This window comes from Manis javanica, chromosome 18, assembly GCF_040802235.1.
Source record: "Manis javanica isolate MJ-LG chromosome 18, MJ_LKY, whole genome shotgun sequence".
In the NCBI taxonomy this organism is placed as follows: domain Eukaryota; kingdom Metazoa; phylum Chordata; class Mammalia; order Pholidota; family Manidae; genus Manis; species Manis javanica.
The window spans coordinates 4,710,856-4,736,280 of NC_133173.1; the positions used below are offsets into that span (position 1 = coordinate 4,710,856).

The 25,425-nt window shown below is 41.1% G+C and overlaps 1 protein-coding gene across 3 annotated transcripts in view; it reads right to left on the reverse strand.

Moving 5' to 3' along the window:
- FANCI (FA complementation group I) overlaps positions 1-25,425 on the reverse strand; it is a 57,447-nt gene that overhangs the window by 1,210 nt on the left and 30,812 nt on the right. For 2 of the 3 annotated variants that reach the window (XM_017662000.3, XM_037000434.2), the window contains 19 exons: positions 23,644-23,712; positions 18,475-18,576; positions 17,409-17,576; positions 17,213-17,334; positions 16,532-16,696; positions 15,750-15,929; positions 12,050-12,216; positions 11,641-11,717; positions 10,624-10,740; positions 9,212-9,263; positions 8,255-8,382; positions 8,090-8,158; positions 7,810-7,903; positions 7,302-7,489; positions 6,193-6,246; positions 6,054-6,113; positions 2,347-2,415; positions 820-915; positions 396-506 (listed from right to left, as the gene is read on the reverse strand). In XM_017662000.3, the coding sequence (XP_017517489.3) occupies positions 396-506; positions 820-915; positions 2,347-2,415; positions 6,054-6,113; positions 6,193-6,246; positions 7,302-7,489; positions 7,810-7,903; positions 8,090-8,158; positions 8,255-8,382; positions 9,212-9,263; positions 10,624-10,740; positions 11,641-11,717; positions 12,050-12,216; positions 15,750-15,929; positions 16,532-16,696; positions 17,213-17,334; positions 17,409-17,576; positions 18,475-18,576; positions 23,644-23,712 (2,088 nt within the window). Of the gene's footprint in view, positions 1-395; positions 507-819; positions 916-2,346; positions 2,416-5,956; positions 6,114-6,192; positions 6,247-7,301; positions 7,490-7,809; positions 7,904-8,089; positions 8,159-8,254; positions 8,383-9,211; positions 9,264-10,623; positions 10,741-11,640; positions 11,718-12,049; positions 12,217-15,749; positions 15,930-16,531; positions 16,697-17,212; positions 17,335-17,408; positions 17,577-18,474; positions 18,577-23,643; positions 23,713-25,425 lie in introns of those variants that run through there. The other variant, XR_012127196.1, reaches the window with a different exon arrangement.

Here is a 25,425-nt window from a genome sequence, read left to right on the forward strand (position 1 = left end):
GCACCTGAACTAACCAGAGTGGCCCTGCTTTGAGTGCGGGCGCGGTGGAAGAGGCGGGAGGCTCGTTCGAGCCAGACCCCCTGGGGTAGTCACTACCCTCCAGCAGTTCGAAAGGGCCCGGGGACGAAGACCCACAGCAAGACCTTGTGTTGTCACCACCCCCTTTCTGGCAATGTCCTCGCCAAATATGTACAAGTCTGGGCAACTTCACATGGTTCAGAGTTCACAAGCGTCCCCTGGAGACTCCTCTGTGGCGTCCTCCCGAACTGCCTGTTCGTCCTTTTGCTGTCTGGTCGCTGCCCCGCCACTAATCTGTGGTGGATCCCAGACAGGCTAACCGCCAGTGGGAAAGGGTGGCCGGTGCTTGCTGCCCCCAGTCACAAGCAGGCACTGACCTCTCTGTCCTCGTCCTCGTCCTCCTCTCCCCGAAGAACCATGTCCAGGACGTTCCCTTTGATCTTGAAGTCTCGTGAGGTGCTCAGCTTCATGTGCTGCATCAGGTTCACCTGTGGCGGGACTGTAAGTGGGCACGTTTCCCCGCTGGTGGGGCTCACCAGGGACAGCCTATCCCCCGCTGGTGGGGCTCACCAGGGACAGCCTACACCGTTTTTGCTGTGTCTGCGACAAACCCTTCAGTTCTGGAAGTAAGTACCCATCCATGTGACCTGTTTTCCCCATCGCTTTTCCTGCATGACGTCTGGATGCACGCCATCGGTAAGGACTGCAGCGCAGCCCCACACCCGCCCCACTGTGCTGCGTCCATGTGCCAGGTCCCCTTCACAGGGTAAATGGAAATGGCAAAAAATTATAATAGTTTACCTTGGACCGCTTGGAAAGGTGGATGAGAAATTTTTCATACTGTTCAATGGCAAAGATGAGATTAGGGATTGGCTTGGTTTCCCGAAGAACTCTGGCCTGCAGGGCAAAGAAAAGACTTAAATTTTAGGTTCCAGAGTTTGTGAAGTCATCCTTTGAAGCTGTCAGTTGCAGAACTGCTAATGGTTTGGGTGGAGAAAACTCATCTACCAATCAAAGGCACTTTTACTTACATACCAGTAATCTAAGACTGACAATTCAGTCTTACCAAAGGCCTTAAATGCTAACAGAGATTCTGTTAAATCCTTCTGTTATCATTCCTACATATTGTCTGGGGACTGGCTGGAGGAAGAGACCACCCGCAGATGCGGCCGCCTCTGACTTGACATTCTCAAAGCAACGGGCCCGCTCTGCACTAGCTGTTTCCTCTTTCCAGTCTGCATATGAATTTTCACTGCTGGGATTGGATGTATCTTCTCCCCAGTTTTAATTGCAACTTGTAGATCCTTCCAAACATGCCTTACACATAGTGTGTTTCTATATTTTTTAAAAACCCCACAAGTGAGAACACTTTTCTTCTTTTTTCATCACTTCATTCTATATTCTGAACATTTAATTTGTGTTTTTCATGTGTGTAGCATGTAGCATTTCACAGTACAACTCTACTAACCCAGTCAGCCAAGGCCTTCACTAGTGGTCCCCCTAGTTTGTCTAGTACTTTACAAATGACATCGCTAGGGCTATGCTGTAACAGGCCTTCACAACTTCCACACCTTAAAAGTGAATTGTTGCATTAAAGCCTGTGTGTGTGTGCGCACGCACACGCGTGTGCTCATATTCAGCAGTTGGTGCCAAATTGCCACTTAAAGCGACTGTACTAATTCTGCTGCCAGCAGTGTACTTGAAAACCCACTTCCCTGCACCGTTTACCAACTCCTAACGTACCCTTTAGGGAGTACCTTTACATACATTCATTAACTTCCTAAAATGATTTCTTCCCAATGGGAATCCTAAGCTGTTTCTATTTTTAAAGAAAGAGTTGAAAATTTTCTAGCACTTCCTGTATAAAGTGTACTTTTTTTGGTTCAGAGGAAAAAGACGTTCCATCTGAACATACAATCTGTGAGCTGTTAATAAGCAGCTGTACGCACACATGCACTTTCCCCACCAGCCTTACACACACTGCTGAAACAGCTTTATTGAGATGTAATTCACAGACCATAAAATTTACTCATTTACATTGTATACTTCAGTGTTTTTAGTGTATTCATGGTTGTGCAACATCTTCATAATTCTGGTACATTTTCACCACCACCACCCCGCCAAAGAAATCCCATACCAATTTAGCAGGTAGCTCCAGTCTCCAACCCCACAGCTCTAGGTAGCCACTGTTATCTACTTTCTTTCCAGAATCGCCTGTTCTGGACATTTCCCATAAATGGAATAATACAACATGCAGTCTTTTTCTGACTGGCTTTTCACTTAACATTTCCAAGGCTCCCCATGACATGACGGGTGTCGGCAGCTTACCATGGCCGTGGTGACAGCAGCAATTTTCTCCTTCTCTCCCGTGTATTTTGGGCTGTTGCTCTTCTTGTTCTATAGAAGCAGAAACACATTTTCTCATTCCTGAAGATTCTTCTGTAGAGCTAGCAGGCTGGAGGTAATCTTCTAGGAAGGTCATTACAGTGGAGTGTGGGAACTCTGAAGGGGACACCCCGTCTGGGTGAAGACATCACCCTGCAGCAGATGCTGAAGGATGGGGAACATTCTGGGGCACTTTATAATCCTCAGGTCTTTTCCTATTTTGTTGTTGGGAGGCTGACAATTTGGAAGTAAGGGCAGGACTGACCATTGTTGTGCCAGACCAGCCAAAGGACTGGGAGTGTATCACAAAAGGGTGGTTAAAAATGGGGCTGTCAGGGTGGTGGCAGGAATAGGTATTTCCCTGCTGGGCATTAGCTACAAAGGTTCCACAGAAAGGAGGAAGCTGGAGAGGCTGTTGGCAGGGCCTGCAGCCTCCCCACTTAGAGGCAATCACCAGACACGGCTGGTGTGCCGTGTGGTTCTAGGCTTGAGAGGGGTTTAAGAGTCACGGCAACACATCCCTGTGTTTAGATAACCAGAGAAGGAAGAGCTCCAGGGAAGGAAGGACTAACCAGAATGGGCACCAAGGGCAGATTCTTGTGAGGCAGAAGAGCCAGGAGCTGAGTCAGGAAGAGCCAGGAAAAAAACCTGCCCACGTGTGAAGTTCATGAAACACAGGAACCTTTGCCCGAAGGGAGTTCTGCGCCTCCCAGGAACGGGACAGACCACGCCCCAAGTAAGATCATTAAAAACAGGCCTGAAAACAGAAATTACATCACTGGAGCCATGTGACAGACAAGAGGCCTGGTACATGTGGCGTGTTCTAGAAAATAAGAAATGGTAGGGATTCCAGAAGGGCTTGTGTGAGGATATTTACTTTTAAGCCTGAAAGGCAGGTTGAGGATGGTGATGGTAGAGGGTGAGGATGTCCTCTTAAGGGCAGGGCAGGTAAGCAGCCAGACACAGCAGTGTGACCAAGTGGTTAATAAGCCATCTTTCTAGAGGCTGTACTGAAAATGGGTCCCTGTTGAAACTCCTAAATCAACGCCATCCACTGCCCATTCCTATTGACTCAGTAGGACTTACTGCAGAAGAGGGGGCACCTTCTAAAGGTAATGCTACACAGGATGCTCGGTTTGGGAGCAATGACTCACTGCTTCCCGTTGAGATGCAAGGCTGTGGACAAGAAGGGGCTCTCAGAGAGTAAGCAGCCTCTAAAAGAAGAGGCAAATGCAATGCTGACTTCTAGGTAAGAGCTGGACTACACGGAATCGGGCCCTTGCCCAGGGCTGCTCATTAAGTACAACGAGAAAATATTTGCCTGTGGATTAGCTGACTTGTCAGTAAGGCTTTAAGTTAGATATAGATGGGAAAGGGGGGAAACATCTAAGGGGTATATAAACTTTTTTCTACAATGTGGAAAAAGGAATGGTAGTCTAGGGGGTGTGTGATGATTCACAGAAGAAAACGCTTGAGAATGGGGTCAGAACAAACCCCAACCCCCTAACATTTTACATGTCAACGATAACGTATCTGATTCCAGAGCAGGGGCTGGCAAACTACAGCCCACAGGCCTGCTCTGGCCCACTGCTTGTTCTTGAAAATAAAGCTTCCTTGGCACACAGGCACAACCATCTATCTGCATGTCGTCTGTGGCTGCTCTTAACACTACAGCGGCAGAGGTGAGTAGATGTGGTACCAACTACATGGCCTGCGAGGCCTGGAACATTTACCGCCCAGCCCTTTCGAGAGGGGCCTGCTTGCTGACCTTGCTGTACAGCCAAACTAGCTGGGTTTGTCTCCACTCTGCCTCTTAACTAGCTGTTCTTCACATCCCCCTCTCCAGTCTTTTCTCATCACTTACTTGGCGGTACCTACCAAACACAGTGCAGTGAGGATGAATGAGGTGACACATAAAAAGAGCTTAACACCAGGCAAGGGTTGTAGAGAAGCAGGCAAGGCTCTAAAACGTTAGCTGTTTTAATAAAATGAACAAGGCCTTACAGCAATGTTTCCCAAGTGTGCTCTACGGAATGCTACTCTGCCAAATGCTTTGTACTAAAAAACAAAAAGTTCTTGGATAACTTTGAAAACTACTTCTGAACATATTCTTGTCAGAACTCCAGTCACTTTAATATGTTAATGGGTACCATGAATCTCTAAGAAGAGAAATGTGTTACAAGGATTTCTCACAGAATCCTTTTTGCTAAGGACTCTTGGTCTGTACAACATACTTCGTGAAATGTGGCCTTAGAGGTATTAAGACCTGGAAATGGGGAACTCAAAACCTGAATTGAGGGACAGAGGGATAAGTCCTATTCTTAGACACACACATAACAGATTTGTTTGACAGAACGGCTTGCATGTGAGATTTGTGAGCCTGGGGGCTGAGAAAGCACACCCGCTAGTATGTGGGTGAGATCAAAGGAGAGGGCCAGAAGTGACGGCATGGTGGGAACAGGCTACAGACTGGCCAGACAGAAAAAGAATGACACATTCCTGACCCAGATCCAGGGTTACAGAGGACCTCAGTTCTCAGCATGCTACTGAGAACTTCGGCTACACCTAGACTACAGGCCACTCAGTGGCCGATTCTCCAGGGGAGGGGAGAAGGCACCCTTAAATCACTCAATGAGGCAAGCTACTGATAGGAGAAGTGCCTAAACACAATGCAGAGGCAGAAAAAAAGTGGGGCATCCCTACAAAGTGGGTACAATCCATTGCTTTAACCACTGGTTCTAGAATCTTAGCCAGGATTGACCCATCAGTGGACACTCTGATTCTTCAAAGATCAGTAACAGCCCTGCAGTACTCCTACTGCAGTGACTAAGGGGCCCTGGGAGACAGCAGGTCTCCCATCACTTCATGTGTTTAAGACAGTGGTTCTCACCTGGGGGCACCTTTGCCCCTTAAGGCAATTTCTAGACATTTTTGGTTGTCACAACTGTGGGGCTGCTACTGGCATCTGGTAGGTAGAAGCCAGGGACACTGCTAAATATCCTAAAATACACAGAACAGGCCCCATAATAAAGAATTAACTGGCCTAAAATATCAATAATGCAGAGGTTTAAGAACCCTGGTTTAAGTCAACAGTAAAGGCGACTCCAGTACTGCAAGAATCTGATGTTATTTGCAACCAGATGACATTTAAAATTTCTCCAAATCCTGAAAGGGCTCATTACTTCAGGGGAAACGAATCTGAGCAAAGGACAGAAAAGCCCATGCGTTCTCCCCCTCCCTGCAGGTGCTATCGCCCTCACCCAAGTACTGCCGTCCTCAGGCCGCCTCCACGTGCTTGCCGCACTTCACATGCAGTCCCAGGGATGCCCGGTGACATGGATTTGCAATCACCCAGAAGTGGACCGAGTCACCAAGCTTAAGCGTGCTCATTAACTCCCTGCTCCAAGTGCAAACACATCAAACTCTTCCTCCACATTAAGTAAAACTCATTTGTAAGAACAAAGATTTTCTTGCTGCAAAGATTTCAAGCCTTCACTTGGTCTTACATGAGCACCTTTGGCTCAGGGTTAAGAAGAGAAGAAACTCCACATACACTCAGCTCAAGGGACGAGGCTGTCCGCTGGGGACACAGTCAGTCCTTTCTTACTTGGAAGACTTATTTTGTGTAGATCTGACCCTGAGTCACTCACCTGTACGTAAGAAATGAAAGAATAACACAGTGGGGTCAGATGAGAACCTGACAGCTTCACCTGTAGCAAAGGAGGAAACCCATGTTAACTGTAGGAGTAAGATGCTTGCCCACTCCTAGGAAGGGCATTCGCAACTCACCAGCTTCTCCAAAATTTTTGGAAACCCTCCGGAACTCTGACACACCTGGAGATACTAACAAAAGATTCCTAGATTTAGCACACCATCCTATATATACATTCCACGAAACTCCAGGGGCCCCAGTGATCTAATGGTGTGTGACTCTGCACTGACTGGAAAGGGAAAACAGGCTACTCTATTCATGGGAAATCATAGACACAAGGCTTCCTTTTTCCCTCCGTGCAGCATCTAAGCTTCCCAGACAACAGGCAATGAAGGGTTTCTGTTTCTGACTTCTTCAGCTCACTGTTATTAAAACCCTTCAGGCACAGTCCCTGCATCAGAAAACCAATGACTTCAATGATTTTCCTTTTTAAAAATGCCAATAAAGAAAAGGGACTCCCAGTATTTCCACTCCAGAAGCTTAGGAGCCACACCACGTGACCAGAGCTGCGCTTTCTCAGAGATGGCTGTGCTGCTGTTTGGACAAGGTGGGGTGGTCTACCATCTTGCTTGGGTAGTCTGTGCCTTTTTAAGTATTTAATATGAATCAGGGCTAGAATTAGAAGTAAATTACCTAGTTCCTTCACCCTCGGGATGTATGCTGGGGATCAAAATATTACAAGTGCAAGAAAGTTTCTTGTTAACAGCATTAAGTTAATATTCCTTGTATTTTTTTAGTAAACTTTTCTCCCACCTTAGGACCTAACCTAAAGGCATTTTACACCTATGCTAAAGGAATGGAAGAATAAATACCCCTTCAGTGTCCAGACTGGTCTGAGTCTACTTCTTGAGCAACAGGAACCAGATGAAACTCTACAGCCACAGTTTAGGTTAAGTCTTAGAAGGCACTTGAAGAGGCAGTTACCCTCAACTGGGGCGCACATCCGTCTGCTGAGGAAGTAAGGGCCTCTAAAAGCAGGTTTAGAATTATGCCACTGACTGGTTTTTCCTGGCCTGTGGAGATGTTTGCCACCCACTGATCAAACCAGAACAAACCGTGGCTTAGAGGTGTGAGCGAAAGATCTGAACAGGGTCACTCTGTGGCAGTGGGCTTGGCCTCAGCCTCGTCTCCTGGCGGGCCGGGGTAGCACGGAGGCGGTAACCTTGATCATCTCTCAGATACTCACATATCGGACAAGTGCAGTGAGAATGGTGTACATTTTGCAAAGGTCCTTTAACAAGATGTCCACACAGCTGCCAGATGGCAGGGCTGTCTGTACCAGCTCATGGAAAAATGTAAGCAGAGTTCCCAGCTGCATGACGATGGCTTTCTCAACGGGCTGACTTGGTAGGGCTCCCTGGGAGGAGGCCTCTCCTGAAGGGAAATGAAGTCGGCACATTCAAACCCAACCGGCCTTGTTTTCTAGTTAGCCTGAAGAAGGTTTATTTAGAAATCAACTAAACACCATTAACTAGGAAGTCCGTAGGGAAAATGAGCGTGTAATTTGCCATGCAGAATGAACCAACAGTCACGCTGTCACAAGCCACACCGCTGGCTACTTCTTCCTCCCACCGGAAATCTACCTCAAACAGATCGGGCTCAGGGCCTCCACTTTAATGCAGGTGTCCAAATTGGACTTCGGTTGACTTTGCTCTTATGACAACTCCTAGAACTCCATCCTGAACTCATCTTACCTGGTATGACCTCTTGGCCCACTTGGCCCTTAAGCTTGGTGATCAGCCAGTCCACTTCTTCTAGGACCTTCTCAGCCTGACTCAGAGCAAGCAACTGAAAGAGAAGGATGCCTGGCATGGCTCCGTGCACAAAGCTGCTGGTGTAACAAGAATAACCACCATGCCACCTCCAGGTGGGTTACAGGCCTCAGGACACAAGCCACTATAATGTACTTTTCACATGTAATAAAACAGAAGGAAAGACAAGGCCATTTCCTGTGGGTCAGGGATTGAAACTCACACACACAGTCGGGGCAGCTGTTCTCAAATTCACCATTGCAAAGTGGTTTGTCTTCTCCACCTCTACATCCTGGGGAGGGAAAGAGAGATGAGATTTGGTGGCAGTAAGGCTCCTCCCGACTTCCACTCACACTTGGGGTGTTGTACTGAAGGCTCACTACAGCACCTGGTCTATGTCTCCAAGATGCCCATGGATATCCTGGGACAAGTCACGCAGCAGGGTGACAGGACTCTTACACAAAACATAGAGGCTGAAGAGCAAACTCATCAATCCCTTGCAAAATGAGGCATCATCTAGAGGCAGGAAATGAAATGGGTCATAACCTGATCAGTCCTCTAAGGGGAGAGGCCACCTAACCAGAACTCGTGGCTTGTCATATGCTAGGCATAATATCCAAGTGCCACACGCACTCCCAACCAAGGCAGCTCTCCCAGACAGGCATTTCTGCCCATTGTCCAAAGAAAGGGGACATTTCCCATTATTAGTCATTATCACTGTGAAACCAGCACCCACACTGGGAAAAAACACTGCCAGCACCCCCAGAAACCCCCTCCTGCCCCACTCACAGGCAGCCAAGGAAACGGCTACCCTGACTTCTCACATTACATCTAGTTTTGTTGGGTTTTATCTAAATGGATTCACACAGAATCTTTTTGTGTCTGGCTTCTGCTGTCCAACATGATGGCTGTGAAACTCTGCCACACTATGTGCTGGTACAGTCTGTTCCCTCTCACTGCTGCAGTGTCCACTGTGTGTGCGTCCCAGTTCCTTTATCCATTCCACTGCTGATGAACACCTGGGCTCATTTTTGCCTACTAAAATCATGCTGTGAGCATTCTTCCACTTTTCTGTTGGGAGTGCAACTGCTAGATCACGAGCATATGTCTAATTTTAGTAGTCAGGTCTCACCAAACAGTTTTCCAGTACGGTTACACCAACTTATACCTCCCCCAGCAGCGAATGAGAGGTCCGACTGCTCTACAGCCTTACCCACACTTAGTATCATATATATTTTTTTATTTTGGCCACTCTGGTGAATGTGTTCTGGGGAATACCTTTTTCTTTTCTAAATGCTATTTGGTGATGATGATTCTGTATAAGGAAACACGGCAGATAACTTACCCCGGCTGTTTTCCTTGCAAATCTTAGATGTCCAGGATAACATCTGCACAAACTGGAGATTGTTTAGATGTTAAGGAAACATGCACGAGACAGACGAGGAGAGCCCCAGACCTTCTGGAGCCTCATCACCTGCCAGAACAATCTACTAAGAACAGCACACAAGTAAGCCCAAAATTATGAGAAGTGTTACTGATACTTTTCCCACAATATATGACTCAATTCTCTCAGTCTGTGCCCTAGTTATGAGCCAAAGGTCCTGAGCTTGGGGTCTTACCCCGGAGCTTCCTGTACCCCACTACCATGTCTAGGACTAACGCTCCTTTTCCCTTCCCATGCCCACTCCTTCCACACCTGAGACATCTTCAAGGATTTCAGGCTAATGCAGAGTAAGATCCTGGTCATGAAGAGAGAACAACTAGCTTTTAGGAGCCCAGACACCAGCGGTAGTTACAGGGGCAGGTGGGGGGATTGGGGGGAATGGTAGGCATTGGGGAGGTTCTGTGTATAAGGGGACTCAAGCAGTTCAAATCTGTACAGTTCAAGGGTCAACTGTAATATGAAAGATTGAAGATGAAGGTCAAGTGGGATCTCGGAGGAAGTGAATTAGCTAGCAAAAGGGACTTCCTTTGGGCTACCTGGACGAGGGCACTCAAACACCACAACACTCCCAGGTTGCCATCCCTAAAGACTAGCTCTTTCTGAAGCAAGGGCTCACTCAAAGGGCCTTGCACCCCAGGCTCAGCCTCCCTTCCTCAGTGACCAAGATGTGGTGGGAGCACACAGCCCTGGGCCGTCAAGGACGCTCCAGGGAAGTTACTCCCAATGGAGCAAACCCACAATATGTAGGCCTTCCCCTTTCCTTCCATGTGTATGAACGTTCATGGAGGTAGACAATCGTGTGTGTGCACATCTACACACTGCTCATCCTGGCAGAGCTGTTTCTGCTCCAGGACTCATGTCTTTTCTTAGTCACCTTCTGCTGAGCTTCCCGTGAATCACTAGCAGCTAACCTTGCTGAGAAAGCCCCCTGTTGAGTGCCAGCTACCTTCTTGATAATCAGCATACTTTCACCTTAGAAGAGGAAACACCCGGTCAGTAAATACACAGGCAACGAAGGCTGAAGGCACTGAAGATAAACAGGGTTGTTCCTGAAGTGTTCACTGACCCCGTGCAGTGGCTGGACAAGTGAGGCAGCTGAGTTCTCACTCTGACTGGCTGCATAAAATCGTGTCATGGTGGAGACACTATGTAGGAAAGTGAACATCTTACGAATCTGGTATTAACACAGGAGTAACTATGCATGTCACTTAAAAGAAGCTGGCTCCAGGAGGACACTTAGCTGAGTAGTTCACAGTGCGACACTGCCTGCCTTGGGAGGGAGGCAGAGCGGGACGGAATGGCGGCACTTGTACCTGAGGGGAGGCGGTCTCCAGCAGCCTGGAGAGATCGGAGAGGACAGTGACTAGCAGGAGGGCTTCTCGGCTGTGGAAGTCTTCCTCTGGGCTGCTAAGTAAGTTCAACAAAGACCTCTGAGAAGGAAAGCAAGACATGCTCCCATCAGGGAGGAGAAACATCCAGCCAGAGATCCTACGGCTGGGACACAGGGTTAGAGCTCCCCAAGTCCCAAGAGGGCAGCACCTGAAAATAAACCTGGATTGAACAGTTTCCTATCCTGGTTCCAACCATAAATCTGACTGTTCTCTTAAAAACTATGGACTACTTCCCTAACCCCCTGCCAAATGGACCTCAGGAATGACCTGTATATCAGATTTTGGGGGGTTCACAACTCCCTGAAGCCAACCACTGACCTCAGGTTAAGACCACGCCCCAACCCAGGTTCTCAACACAACTTCCCTGTATCCTTTGCTTTATTCCTCTCTCACCACTGGAAATACCATATATTTTATCAGTCAGTCTCCTCCCCACAACAGTGTAGGCTTGAGGGCAGGGTTCTTCTCTTTAGTTCTCTGCTGTATCTGTAGCACCTGGAATAGCCCTAGCACATAGTAGGAACTTAAAAACTACTTAACTGAATAAAGAAATCCTCTGTGACAGAAGACCCTGGCACGGTGAAAACTACTGGCTAGAAATGAACAGGCTTCGCTGTCCTGCCTTTGCCATCTGGCAAACAGGCAATTTATACCATGGCCACAAAACAATATACTCCATACCTGAATGGGATCCTGGCTCTCTATCAACTTGAAGAGGAATTCTTGGAGGCAATGACTGCTGCAGGTGAGGAGGCTAACACACATCCTCCCCAGAAGCCTTTCAAAGGCACCATCTTCCACCCTAAGAGCTAATAAGTCCTCTTGCTTGAATGATGACCCAGAAAAATAAATCCCAGTCCTACTTGCTCACCACCTGCCCCCTTCTCACCAGCTGTCCCTGCCATCAGTACCTTCGCAGGGATTCTCGAGTTTTCTTACCTGAAACTGTCGGATCTGGAAGGCTGCTCTTTCACTGACACTGACTTCCAACTCTTCTCCATCCTTATCTGTGACATCTAGGAAAGGAAAATAACTTTATCTTCTTTGGAATGGTCTTATTTTGTTCTGGCTCTTTAATAGCTAAAATTAGAGGAAGTGAAAAAATGTCTGGACGCAGACTGAAATGTATTCTGAACATTCTGCAATTCCTTAATACTATATTCCATTTTCCAGTCACTATTTGTGGTTAAGTGTAATCCAGTAAATACCTATTCTGAATCCACTAGATGTCACTCCTTAGCAACATTAGAACTGTTCTCAGGTGCCCCTCTGGTAAGTTAACTAGAATCAAGGGGTTTGATTAAGAAAAACCCAGATCAAGCTCGCTTATCAAAATGGAAATGCCCACCCAGAGCCCTGAGAAACTGATGAATCTTGGGCTGATAAAACTGCTGCACAACGCTGAGTATCTTCTGCAAACCCTCCAAGCACAGCAGCGAGATGCTCTTTCCTTTCTCCTTCTTTCCTGACTCTTCGACTGAAGTAGGAATGGAAGTGTATCTCCAAAGCAAAACCCTGAAAAGGGGAAAAGTGATTTTGTTTTTAAAGGCAGGTTTACAGAGGTACAATTTATATACAGTAAAACTGACACCCTGGGGATGCAGTCCTATGAATTTTAGCAAGCTTACAGTTGTGTAATTATACCCATAACCAAGATCTTTTCATCACTCCCAAAATTCCCAGGGGCTCCTTTGTAGTCAATTTTCTCTCCCTGAATTTCCAAGTAATGTTTGCTCTGATTCCTGTCCCTGTGACTTTACTATTTATAAAATAATGTATAAAAATGGTACCATTCAGTATGTAGCCTTTTTTTGAGTCTGGCTTTAACTTAGTATCTGCCTTTGAGGTTCACCCACGTTGCAGTATTGGTAGTCTGACCATTCCAATGCTGAGTGTCTGCCACTGTACGGATATACCAGTTTGTCCATTCGTCTGTTGATGGACATTTGGGTTGTTTCCATATTTTACTATTACAGATAAAGCTGCTATATACAAATCTTTCTATGAATATATGCTTTCATTCCTTTTGGGTAAATTCGTAAGAGTGGAATGTGTATATCATATGATAAGTATGTGCTTAATTTTTTTAAGAAACTTCCAGACTGTTCCCAAAGTGGGTGTACCATCTTACGTCGCCATCAATAGTGTGTGAGAGTTCAAATTCCTCCACATTCATGACAACACTTTGGTACAATTAGTCTTTTTGCTTTTAGGTATTTTAGTAGTATTTAGTGGTATACCTCATTGTGATTTTAATTTGCACTTACCTAATGGCGAATTATGTTGACCATCTTTCTGTGTCCTTATTTGCTATCTATGTATCTTCTTTGGTATAGTGTCTATATTCAACTATTTTACCCATTTTTTAATTGAGTTGTTTGTTATTAACCAGTCTGAGAGTTCTTTACATATTCTGTTTCCAACCCATCCTCACACGTGTTTGGCAAATATTTTCTCCTAATCTGTGGTCTGTCTTTTTATCTCCTTTAGAGTGTTTATCAAAAAGCAGACTTAACTTAAAAAAAAAAATATATATATATATATATATATATATATATTGTGTGCTTCTGGTGTTATATCTAAGAAATCTTTACCTAAAACAAGATCACAAAGATTTGTTTTCTTCTAGACATTTTACATTTTTGGTTTTACATTTATGTCTCTGATTCCCTTCAAGTTAATTTTTTGTATGACAAAAGAAATGGACAAAAGTTTTTATTTTCCACATATGGATGTCCACATGTTACAAAACCATTTGTTAAAAAGACTTTTCTTTCTCCATTAAAGTACCCTGGCACCTTTGTTAAAAATCAAATGACCACAGTTGTATGGATGTATTTCTCAACTACTCTGTTCCACTGATTCAACCAATACCATACTATCTTAAATACAACTTTATAATAAAGGTAGTGAGTCCTCTAACTTCATTCTTTTTTATTTCAAACTTGTTTCAGTCATTCTAATTCCTTTACTTTTCCAGACAAAAATTTTAGAATCAACTTGTCACTTCCTACAATAAAGCTTAAGATTGTGCTGAATTTATAAATTTGGAACAAATTCATACCTTGACAATATGAAATCTCTGAATCCACTAACATTGTGTATATCTTTACATTTACTTAGGTCTTTGGTTTCTCTAGTATCTTGTACTTTTCCTTAAATTAATCTTGTATATTTGTTACTTTATTGCTAAGCAGTTCATTTTGTTTTGCTACTGTAAATAGAATTTTTTAAAATTTCAATTTCCAATTGTTCATAGCTAGAATATATACTGCAATTTTGCTAAACTACTTAATATATCCAGTAGGCTTTTTATCCTTTGAAATTTATAAATGTAGACATTTATAATGTCTGTGAAGACCCCTTTATTTCATCTTTCCCTCTCTGGATGTCTTTTCTTTTTTCGATCTTATTGCACTGGCTAGACCTCCAGTATGATGTTGAATTATCAGTGGTTAGAGCACAGAGGAAAGCATACAGTCATTAAGTATGATGTTAAATATAGGATATTTGTGGATTTCTTTTTATTGGATTGAGAAAGTTCTTTCATTCCTAATTTTCTGAGAGATTTTATTATAAATTTATGCTGAGCTCTTTTTTTCTGAATCTATTGAGATGATCATACGGTTTCATCCTTGAATCTGTTGATAGTGAACTACAATGACTGATTTAAAAACCATGCATGACTTGCATTCCTGGAAAAAAATGCCACTGAAGTATGATGGATTGAATTCATTAAGTTTTAAAATCTATATTAATGAGGTAAATTTATCTTCCTTTTACTGTCTTTGGCTGGTTTGGTTACCAGGGTAATGCTGGCCTCATAACATAGGTCAGGACATATTCCCTCCTTTATTTTCTGGAAGAGTTTGCATAAACTAGTATTACTTCTTCCTTAAATGTATGATAGAATTCATCAGTGAAGACATCTAGTTTTATTTGAGGGAAAATGCTGAACCAAAAATTCAATTTCTTTAATAGAGACAGGATTACTGAGGTTACCTATTTTTTCTTGTGTGAGATTCCAAGCAATTTGTCCACTTAAGTTATCAAGCTTCTTGGCATGAAGTTAACACTTTTATCAATTTTAATGTCTGTAGAATCAACAGTGATATATATCCCTTCTTCCTCATACCTGAATGCTTAATTTGTGTCTTCTCTGTTCCTCATCAGTATGAGTAATGCTTACATTTATTAATCTCAAAGAACCAGCTTTTGTTTCACTCATTTTCTTTACTGTTTCATTTTTCAATGATACCTTTGTTTTTATTATTTCTTTCCTTCTGTTTACCTTCATTTTAATGTTCTTTTCTTTTTCTATTAATGTGGAGGCTTAGATTGTGATAAATTTCTACCTAAACGCTGCTTCAGATCAAATTTGGTGGACTGTGTGTTCATTTTCATTCTGTTCAAGTTTCTCATTTCTTTGTCTTTGACAATGAGTTATTTAGAAATGCCTTTAATTTCCAAATATACAGAGATAATTTTAATACTATTTTAATTAATTAAAAATACATTTGTTATTACTTTCTTCCTTAATTCTATGTGGTCAGAGAACATAATGATTTCTACTTTCCAAAATGTTGTTTTATGGCCTAAAATATGGTCCATCTTGTACATGTACATGAAAAAAATGTGTATTTTGAAACTTGTTGGTTATTCTATAAATGTCAAGTCAAGCTGGATGCAGTGCTGCTCAAGTCTTCAGTGTTTCCTTATTTTCCACTACTTTTACTGATTATTGAGATGCATTATTGTTTATTTCTTCTTCCGTTCTGTCAGTTTTTGCTTCAAGTATTTTGAAGCTCTGTTGTCAGATGCATATAAAGTTATGTCTACTTGATGAATTATTTAGTCATTATGTAATATCCCTCTTTATTCTTGTTAATAGAGTAACATTTTATATGTAACCAACAGTCTGCATCAAAGCAGGCATAGATAAAGGCCCAATATTAGTGACTGCACTTCCACTCTTAGGGCACGCCCAGACCTTCAGTCCCACCCCAATTTCCTCTCTTCAAGATTCCATAGCAAGTGAAACATTGTACCGAGTTATGTCACAGAGGTTCTGAAAGATCTTCTCTGGGTTTTGACCATCAGGGCCACTCACATGCCCTGTTTCCTTCAGCTGCTGTACCTTCTGCAGAGCCACACTCACTGCATAGCGCATAAACTCACTGCTGGACCTCAGGACGGACAGGCTCTCTTCGTGGCTTTGGGCACTGTCCCTAGAATGAGAGGGAAAAAAAAAAGGATGTCCCTATTGCTGTTGGGATCTGGAATTAGGCTTTCTAGGGACTACTCAGAATAGCAGCACCCAGGAAGTCCCGAAGGGTACACCCTAGGCAGCCCAGGCCAGAGTCACTGCCATGCTATCCTTTGATAATCATCATATATTTATTCATTTATTTTGTTACTTTATTTTCTCCCCTTTCGCTAATCCCTTTACTTGGATAAAATTTGAATGTCAGTCTTTAGTTTTTCTTTGGTTGTTGTTCCTCTGTTTTGTTAAATTCAGGTTTTCCTTTCTTCCCTTTTTGCTAATTGTGTTCAAGCTACTTAGGGAGATTTTCTTATACCTTATAATTCATCCCTATCTTTTCATTCATTTATCCTTTGTTTCTGATTTTTTTCCTTTAATTAATTCAAGGTTACCACTCTAAAGTACCTACCTAGGATTCTCCATTTTTCATTCCAAGAAATCACAAACATCCTGACTTATTTTTTGTACATAGAGTAATACCGTGAACCCAAGAGAGGTAACCCCACACCAGGCGGGCATCACTACCTGCATGGTGCTGCTGTCTTTAAGCATCTTTTAGAACCTTACCTGAAAAGAGCGGTGAGAAGATCAGACACAAATTTCATGGACAAAACACTATCATTTGTTTTGTTGCCTGTTTTAGTTTTGCTTTTACCAGCTTTTTCATTAACGATGTCAGACAGTTTCTTGTAACACATAAATAACCTCAGAATTTCCTCAAACTTATTCTTACTGTGTGAAAAGAAAAAGAGATCACCAAAGATAAGCATCAGAAATAGTGTGGTTTACTTTCACACCCAGCAGTAAGGAAATCAATGCTTCCCAGATGTCAAGACTTTAGAGGGGTCATAAATCCATGAACCTTCATTGCGATAGCACTCTCAGCCCACACCCATCTATCAGCATTGTTTTTTCCCCTCCCTTATTGATACTAGTCAATGCAGAGCATGAAAGTCCAATATGACCACCAATCAAAATTTCTCTGTTAAAATGAGGAGTTCTTGAGTTCAAGGGCTGGGGAATTTTGGATAAATGAAAGCCGACTAGAAGGACAACAGTCCCTACCCTCTTGGGCATTATGCTCTGGTAGAAAGAACTACATCTGGTCTTCGGATAGATGTCCCCCTAAAGACAGTATTATCATCTCTGGTCTTCTGAGCAGCCAGCAAATTGGTAGAGTTAAAAAAACCCAACAACATAAAATGGAGTGTTCATGAAGCTGCAAGAAGATTCACAGCAATACCTTACCTGAAATTACTGATGGAAAAATTATACTCTATTAGAACCTCATAAACTCCCATCACAAGAAAAGCGCAGATATTATTTTTGATGCCAACAGAAGAGCTCTGAGAAAAATCTGCTGACTTATCCTAAAAGACAAGATAAAAATGAATAAGGTACTAAAACTCTCCATTATTAAATACAGCTGAGACTCAGCGATTACCAGTTCAAAGTCCTCCAGTTCACTCTTAATCATTCTGCTAGTAACAGACTCCAGCAGATCATCTAAGTCTTGGTAGAATCCTTCATCTTCCTCTTCTTCCTGCTGCAGGGGCATCACTCTCCTCTTATACCAGGCCAAACAGTGATGAATACAACACAGTAGATAATCCTGTAAATGAAAATAATAATTAAACAGCATTGAATATTAAGTGGTAACCTATGAAACTGCTGATCATCAACAAATAATTCTTACCTATCAGGCTAAAGTAAGTCATTCATTAGTATCACAAATGTCGATCTCAATTAACAAAACTGAACAAATTAATTGAACCAACAGAGAACTGTTTTCTGACCTTTCCCTAAGAAACTGGCTTTGTAAGTGGCTGACACCTCAGAATGCAGCATCAGGTGTGCCATCTCTGACCTGGTTCAAACACCACAGAGGTGGCTGCAAAGTTTAAGCCTCTCTAGCTCCTCTGAGTCCCAGAAGCTGTTCTAAAGATAGAGGTTTATGTTAAGGGAATCTCTGGGAGGCCAATGTAGCATCTCTGATCTAAGCAAAAGCCATCTCACTGCATAGAAGGTTCTCGTATGAAGGCAGGATATGACAACTGAAAGACCATGTCCTTCCCATGCTATGAGTTCTAAGACACTTAAGTGGTGGAATTCCAAGTTATCTTCTACTTCCCTGTCTTTCTGAGGCTTGACAGCAAAAACTGAAAACCAACCTGTCTTGGATCCTCTGAAGGTTCCACAGAATACCAATTCAGGCTCGGCTGAAATCAAACACTCCCCTCCAGACTAATGAGGCAGGCCCCCCGAGTTCACCTGCCACTAGGGAACACTCGCCCACATTCTGAAGAACGCTGACAGAGGTACCTTACCAATAGATGCGAGGTGATGATGGGTCAGAAAAGCAAAGCAGAGAAAATTTAAAAGTTCACTGGAAGTACCAGAAGAGAACTTCACAGGGAAATGTATCTCTTTCGGAAGATCAACCCTATCAACAAGATTGGTATTTTTCTTAATAGGAAAAATAATGATTATAGGAGGAACAGAAGTCTCACCAGTGGTTCCTGTACAGAGATCTGATCTCCTTGGGTCAAAATACAAGCTTCTAATTTCAGAGGAGGCAGCACATCAGGTTTTGGCTCATAGAACTGCTTTAACTGTGTGACAAAGAAAAAAGACACCTTAGCTCACCAAAGCTTTTCATTTTTTTAACTGGTCAAGCTAATAGCCCCTTTAATGTATAACGGCATCTAAGACATATTTCTCGACCATCCAAAGAACAATGAAGCAAAATTTGTGCTGCTGGGGCTCACCCACACCCTCTGCCCTTGCTTCAGGCAACGTGCTGAGACCTCCTTTCCTATTCCACTTGCATTTCCTCTCCGACAACACATACTCTCTCACACCAATTCCTAAGCTTGGAACAGGGAACCAGCACTTTCAGCAGTTATGAGTCAGAATAGCTGAATCCAAAATCCCAGAGCCACTACTCGTCACTGACTTTGATAAAGGTCCCCATGTCCTGGTTCCTCACCTATGGCATGGGGATATTATTAATATGAACTATATGTCTGTGTAAGGATTAAACATATGAATGCATGTGAAGTGCTTCAAATACTACTTGGCACATAACAGAGCACAGAAAAACATTAGTTATTATTTTTCTCCTCTTTATTCTGGAGTCTGCAGAATCCTACTGGTCCATACACTGACATGAGTTAGGAAGCGCTACTTGCCTTCAATCACAATTTTGTATTTTTGTTATGTGTGTGAAGTAGTTGGGCTGATCATTATACTTTGAAAAGATAAAATATAGCTAACAGGATATAAATTCTATATAGAATCAGGCCCTAGGCCCAATGAAAAGCTTTTGTTGAAAAGTATAGGATCTTCCAATGACGTCTATACATCTGGGGCCTTGATTTATAATGGAACGTCTTGGGAGAATTACCACAGAGCAATGGCAATGGCATACGAAAGCAGGGCTGGGGGATGACGGAAGGGGCGGGAGAAGAAAGCGAGAATTTTCATTTTCAGCAAAATGGCGGACAAGGGGTTAGAGAACTTCTGGGCAGAAAATTTAAAAAAAAGTTGCACTAAAAACTTCATGTATCTATTTAATAAATACATATATAGCTAAGATGGGAAAATAAGTGAAGTCCTCAGAGGTCTGAGTATAACAGAAAATGTCATAAAGCATGAAACCAGCAAATACATAAGCAAATGAGCTCTGGAATTAGTGTTTACTCTGGCAGCACCTGCCAATCCCTCAAGCCTAGAGCTACAGTTGTGGAAGGATGTAAGGAACTGAAGATAAAGCCTAAGAGGGTATTATAAAAAGTGAAAAAAGTCAGAGAAAGACCAACACTGTATGTTTTCAATTATATGTGGAATCTGAAAAACAAAACAAATGAACAAAACTGAAATAGGCTCATAAACACAGAGAGCAGAGTGGTGGTTACCATGGGGTGCGGGGACGCGGACGGAGGATGGCTGAAATAGGAGAAGGGGGTAGAAATTAGTGAGAGTGGTATCTTATCTGGGTGATTGTTACATGTGTATATACACAGGTCAACATTCATCAAGATGTACACTAATATTTGTGCACTTTACTATATGTACCTCAATTCAAAGCAACGACAAATAGTACAACTAATTAGCAGCAGTGAAAAATACACTGTGATAAATGAGGCACAAAGGAGAATAAAAAAATAAATAGGTAAAGTTTAAATTAAAGAAGGGCAGGACATAACTCCCCAACAAGGGGAAAAAAGAAATGAGGGAAATAACTAATTTCACATTTTATACAAACTAGAAAAAGAGGGAACATTCCCCAATCATTTTACTAAACTCATACTAAACCAAGGAAGTTCCATATGAGAAACAAAAATTAAGAGCCATTCCCTCTTGTAAACATATATGTCAACTGAATCCAGTAATATACAAAAAAGGTAATATATCACAATCACTTTGGGTTTATCCCAGGAATGCAACGTTGGTTTAGATCATCAAATAATACAACTCCACAGTAACAGATTAAATGTGAAAAATCATTGGTCATCTCAGTAGATACAGAAATGTATTTGATAAAATTAATGTATATCCAAGAGTAAAACAGAAGATCTGAAATGGCAGAAGAGTAGTTAAATGTGAATTATCAAATCTGAAGAGAAGAGTTAAAAAATACTGAGGAAAAATTAACCAAGTCTCAAAGATCTGTGGGACAAAAATCAGGCATTCCAACAAATACACAACTGAAGCCCCAGAAGGAAAGGAGAGGGGACAGAAAAAATATTTGCTGAAATAATGGGTAAACATGTCAAATATGGCAAAAAGCATCAAGTTACAGATTCAAGAAGCTCAATTAACTCCAATAGGAGGAACACAAAGAAACATATCAGTCAAATGCTTGAAACCCAAAGACAAGGAGAAAATCTTAAAAGCAGCAAGAGAAAAATGGCAGAAAATACAGAAACCATAACTGCAATAACTGGCTTACTTCCCTTAAGAAATAATGGAATGATATATTCAAAGTAAGAAAAAATGTCAACTAAGAATTCTATATCCACGGAAACTATCCTTCAAAAATGAAAGTAAAATAAAGATAGACCCAGATAGATGAAAACTGAGAGAAGTCACTGCTAGCAGACCTGAACAGAAATTCTAAAAGAAGTTCTTCAGGCTGAAGGGTAATTATTCAAAACAGTAAACTTGAATCCATAGGAATGAACGAAGGACATCAGCAATGGCAAAAAACTGGTACATATGTGCAGGATTGTATCTATATATCTTATGTTTTCTTCCCTTAGTTTCTATGAAACACATACATATAACTGTTCAAAGCAAAAACTGTAACACTGTTTTGCTGGGATTTTAATACAGATAGATGTAACATTTATGATGCTACCACAAAGCAGGATAATAGAACTATACTGGTGCAAAATTCCTGTATTTTACTAAAGTCAGTCAATATTAACTTAAAGATACTATAGTAAGTTGAAGGTGCATATTGTAACCTATAGAGCAAACATGAAAAATACAACAAAAGGAAATTTTTTAAAAGTTCAAAAAAGAAATCAAAACAAGTAGCAAAATAGACCAAATCTATTACAATAATTACATTAAATGTGAACTGACTAAACATTCCCATCAAAGAATGGGTGTCACACTAGACTGAGAAAACAAGATCTTTTATGCTTTCACTCCTTTGGGTACATACCCAAAGTGGAACTGCTGGATCAAATGGTAATTGATGTTTAATTTTTTAAAGATTTGCCATACTATCCCCTGCATAGCTATACTATTATACATTCCCATCAGCAAGGCACAAGGGCTCCAATTTCTTCACATACTCACCATCACTTATTTTCTGTTTTGATAATAGACATCCTAATGGGTTTGAAGTGGTATCTCACTGTAATTTTGATTTGTATTTCCCTAATTACTGGTGATGCTGAGCATCTTTTCATGTGTTTACTAGCCATTTACATATATTTTTTGGAGAAATGTCTGTTTAAATCCTTTCCCTGTTTTTCAATCAGGTTTTTGTTGTTGTTGTTGTTGTGCTTGAGTTGTAGGAGTTCTTTATATATTCTGGATATTAATTCCTAATCAAGTATATGATTTGCAAATACTTCTCCCATTCTGTGGGCTGCCTTTTCATTCTATAGATAATATTCTTTTTGCACAGAAGTTTTTAATTATGATGAAGTCCAGTTTATCTATTTTTCTCTTGTTACCAGTGCTTCTGGTCAATGTCTAGGAAATCATTATCAAATCTAATGCCATGAATCTTTCCCCTTATGTTTTCTTCTAAGAGTTTTATATCTTAGCTCTTAGGTTTAGGTCTTTGATTTTATTGAATACATGTAGTGAGTACATGGTATACATGGTGCAAGGTAAGGGTCCAAACTCATTTTCTGCACGTAGATATCCAATTTACACACCACTAGTTAAGACTCCTTGTTCTTAACCCAGTGCTTTCTTACATGAGGTTTTTCATGCTTGGACTCTTAAATCAGAAAGACCTGAGTTCAAATCCTGGCTCTGCCACTTACTGTATGACCTTGAGCAAATTAAATTACTTAACCCCTCAGAGCATTAAAATATAAATCTGTAAAATGGAGATAACATTTCACAGGGTTCATGAGGACTTAATGAGAACATCCATATACAGTGCTTCATAGAGCGCCTGGCCCTCAGTAAGTGCTAAATGGTAGGTATTGCTGTTATTACTATCAGTACATAATAGCATTTTGAACTGTCAATATATAAAAAGATTCAAGTACCATATACAGTGAAATATTTAGCCATAAAAAGGAATGAAGTATTGACACATGTAATAATATAGACGACCCTTGAAAATGTTAAGGGAAAGACACCAGTCACAAAAGGTATCATATGATTCCATTTATATGAAATGTTCACAATGTGCAAATCTATAAAGACAGAAAGTAGATGAGTGGTTGCTTAGGGCCAGGAGGTGGGCAAAGGATGAGAAAATTAGAGGGTCGTGGCTAAAGGATGTGGGGTTTCTTTCTGAAGTAATGAAATGTTCTAAAATTGATTGTAGCAGTGGTTTCATAACTACACGACTATACAAAAAACCAATGAATTGTAACTTTAAACAATGTTTAAAGTTGGGTGAAATGTATGAGCGTGAACTATATCTCAATAAAGCTATTTAAGAAAGATTCAAATAAATGCTTAATGAATAATTTGAGGGTAAAACGTCTTATTTACGCCAAGTATTTCTCCAACTGAATTCTTCTCATCTTGATGGCCCTTTGACACATTTCATAATTTAAAAACCTTTTTTAGAACTGGAAAGTACAGATAAGAACCGAATAGACACCTATGCACCTGTCATGCAGATTCAATACATCAATACTTTGCTATATTTTCTCCAGGTCTCTTTTTTTCTTGTAGAAATAAAGTGATACAACTGCTAATAGTCCTTGTATAAAAAGTTCTCCAAAATATCCTTCTGACTTAGGATGCAGATGGTTAACTTAAGAGGGTAATTGTTAGATGACAGTAATATGGCAGGTAGGTAAGTGAAAATTAAAATGAAACACCAGGACAGCATGACGTATCCCAAACGTGCTCACAATGTACTAATGTACTAATTGGGAATTATTTTTTATTTTGAAAAATTTGGAAAATGTCAATCACCTCTCAGTGCTTCATTGTCTGTCTTCTATATCCATAAAACCATATTTTACCTGTGACAGCAAGGTCTGCATGATTGAATTAGCCAGCTGAGAGTTCCTTCGAAGGACATCATAAAACCCCTAAGAGGAGTCAAACAGAGAACACATAAGCTCTTTAACAGATAACAGTCATGTGGACAATCACAGCATGAAAATAACACTATCTTACTTAACCCTATTTTCAGTTCATTGAGAAAAGATGGAGACTGTATTTGCTAGAGGGAGAAACATTTCAGAAAGTTCCTACTATGTGCCTAAGCCCACACTAAAGAGATGTCTAAGCACTGAGAACCAGATTAGTAAACTGACCTTAATATGCTCACAATTTTTAAACACAAGTTCGCTTCTGGCCTTGGAGCATTTGGCTCCTTCAGTCAGAGGTGTCCGAGGCCCTCACTTTCCTGTCATCCTACATTAACAGCCTTCCCTTTTAGGGTGTTCTTTCCCCTTAGTTTTCATTGCTTCAAAAGTGCTTCCTGGCCCTAGATACCCTAATGTTAATGACTGTGGTATTTCCTCCCATTTAAAATTTCCCAGTTTTAGTTAAAAACAACTCAAGTTAAAGTCCTGGGAAGAACTTTCTTTTTGGAATAAGGAAAAGGGATTGTATAGTTCATCTGTGAATAAAAGCAAATGAGAACAGAACTCCCCACCCCAATCTGTCTTTTAAAGAAAAGGAAAATTAGTCTAACAAGTACTAAAATATTTTATAAAGTATAATGATAAATGACACTTGCGGGTTGACATAAAAATCTATAAATGAAATAAAGGAATAGCATACAAACAGAAATAGTACACATAAAGGAGGCAATATCTAAATAACTGTTAATCTGGAGAAAAAACTCAGCTCCTTATATATTATAGCAAAACAAACTCCAGATAAACTAAATAGCCAAACAAAAAACAAAAGCATAAAGAACTAAAAGAAAATGTGAGCAAATATTCATTGGAAGGATATGGACTCTTTACTTATAAAAATAATAGATGTCTCAAAGGAAGACTGATAGATTTAACAACAAAAATCTTTCTGTAGGCAGACCAACTTTATGGTTTTTCAATTGTCTTGATCATTTTAAATCCTTTACATGCCATCAAATTTTTAGTATCTTCTTAAATTAGAAAAAAAAAAAAGCCTAGGATTTTAGTTGGGATTGCATTGAATCTATAGATCTTTCCGAGACTTAACAACAGTGAGCATTTCAGTCTCTCCATTTGTTTACCTTTTCTTTAATTTCTCCCAGTAATATTTTGAGGTCATCAGTGTACCGATCATTTACATAATTTGTTAAATCTACCTTTAAGTGTGTTATTTTTATCTACTGTAAATATTATTTTATTTCAATTTTCAATTGTTCACTGCTAGCAAATAGAATTGATTTTTGCATGGTTATTGATCTTGTATCCTACAACCTTACCAAACTCACTTTCTGTAGATTCCTCAGTATTGTCTATTGTACTATGTAAATAATGTACAGCTGTATTTCTTCCTTTCAAATCTGTATACGTTTCTTTTTCTTGCCTTGTTACAATGGACAGGACCTTTATTACAATGTCGGACAGAGTGTTGAGAGCAAGTATCTTTGCTCCCGACCGTAGAAGAGAGCATTCAGTCCTTCACCATTTACATTAGATGTAGATTTCAGACAACCTTCATGAGGCTGAGGAAGTTTCCTTCTAATGTTAATTTGTTCAGAGTGTCTTAGAGATTTTATCACAAATGGATACTGAACAAAGATTTTTTGTTAAATAGATTTTAATATGTTCTGATCTTTAACCCAGCAATGTGGTCAGACA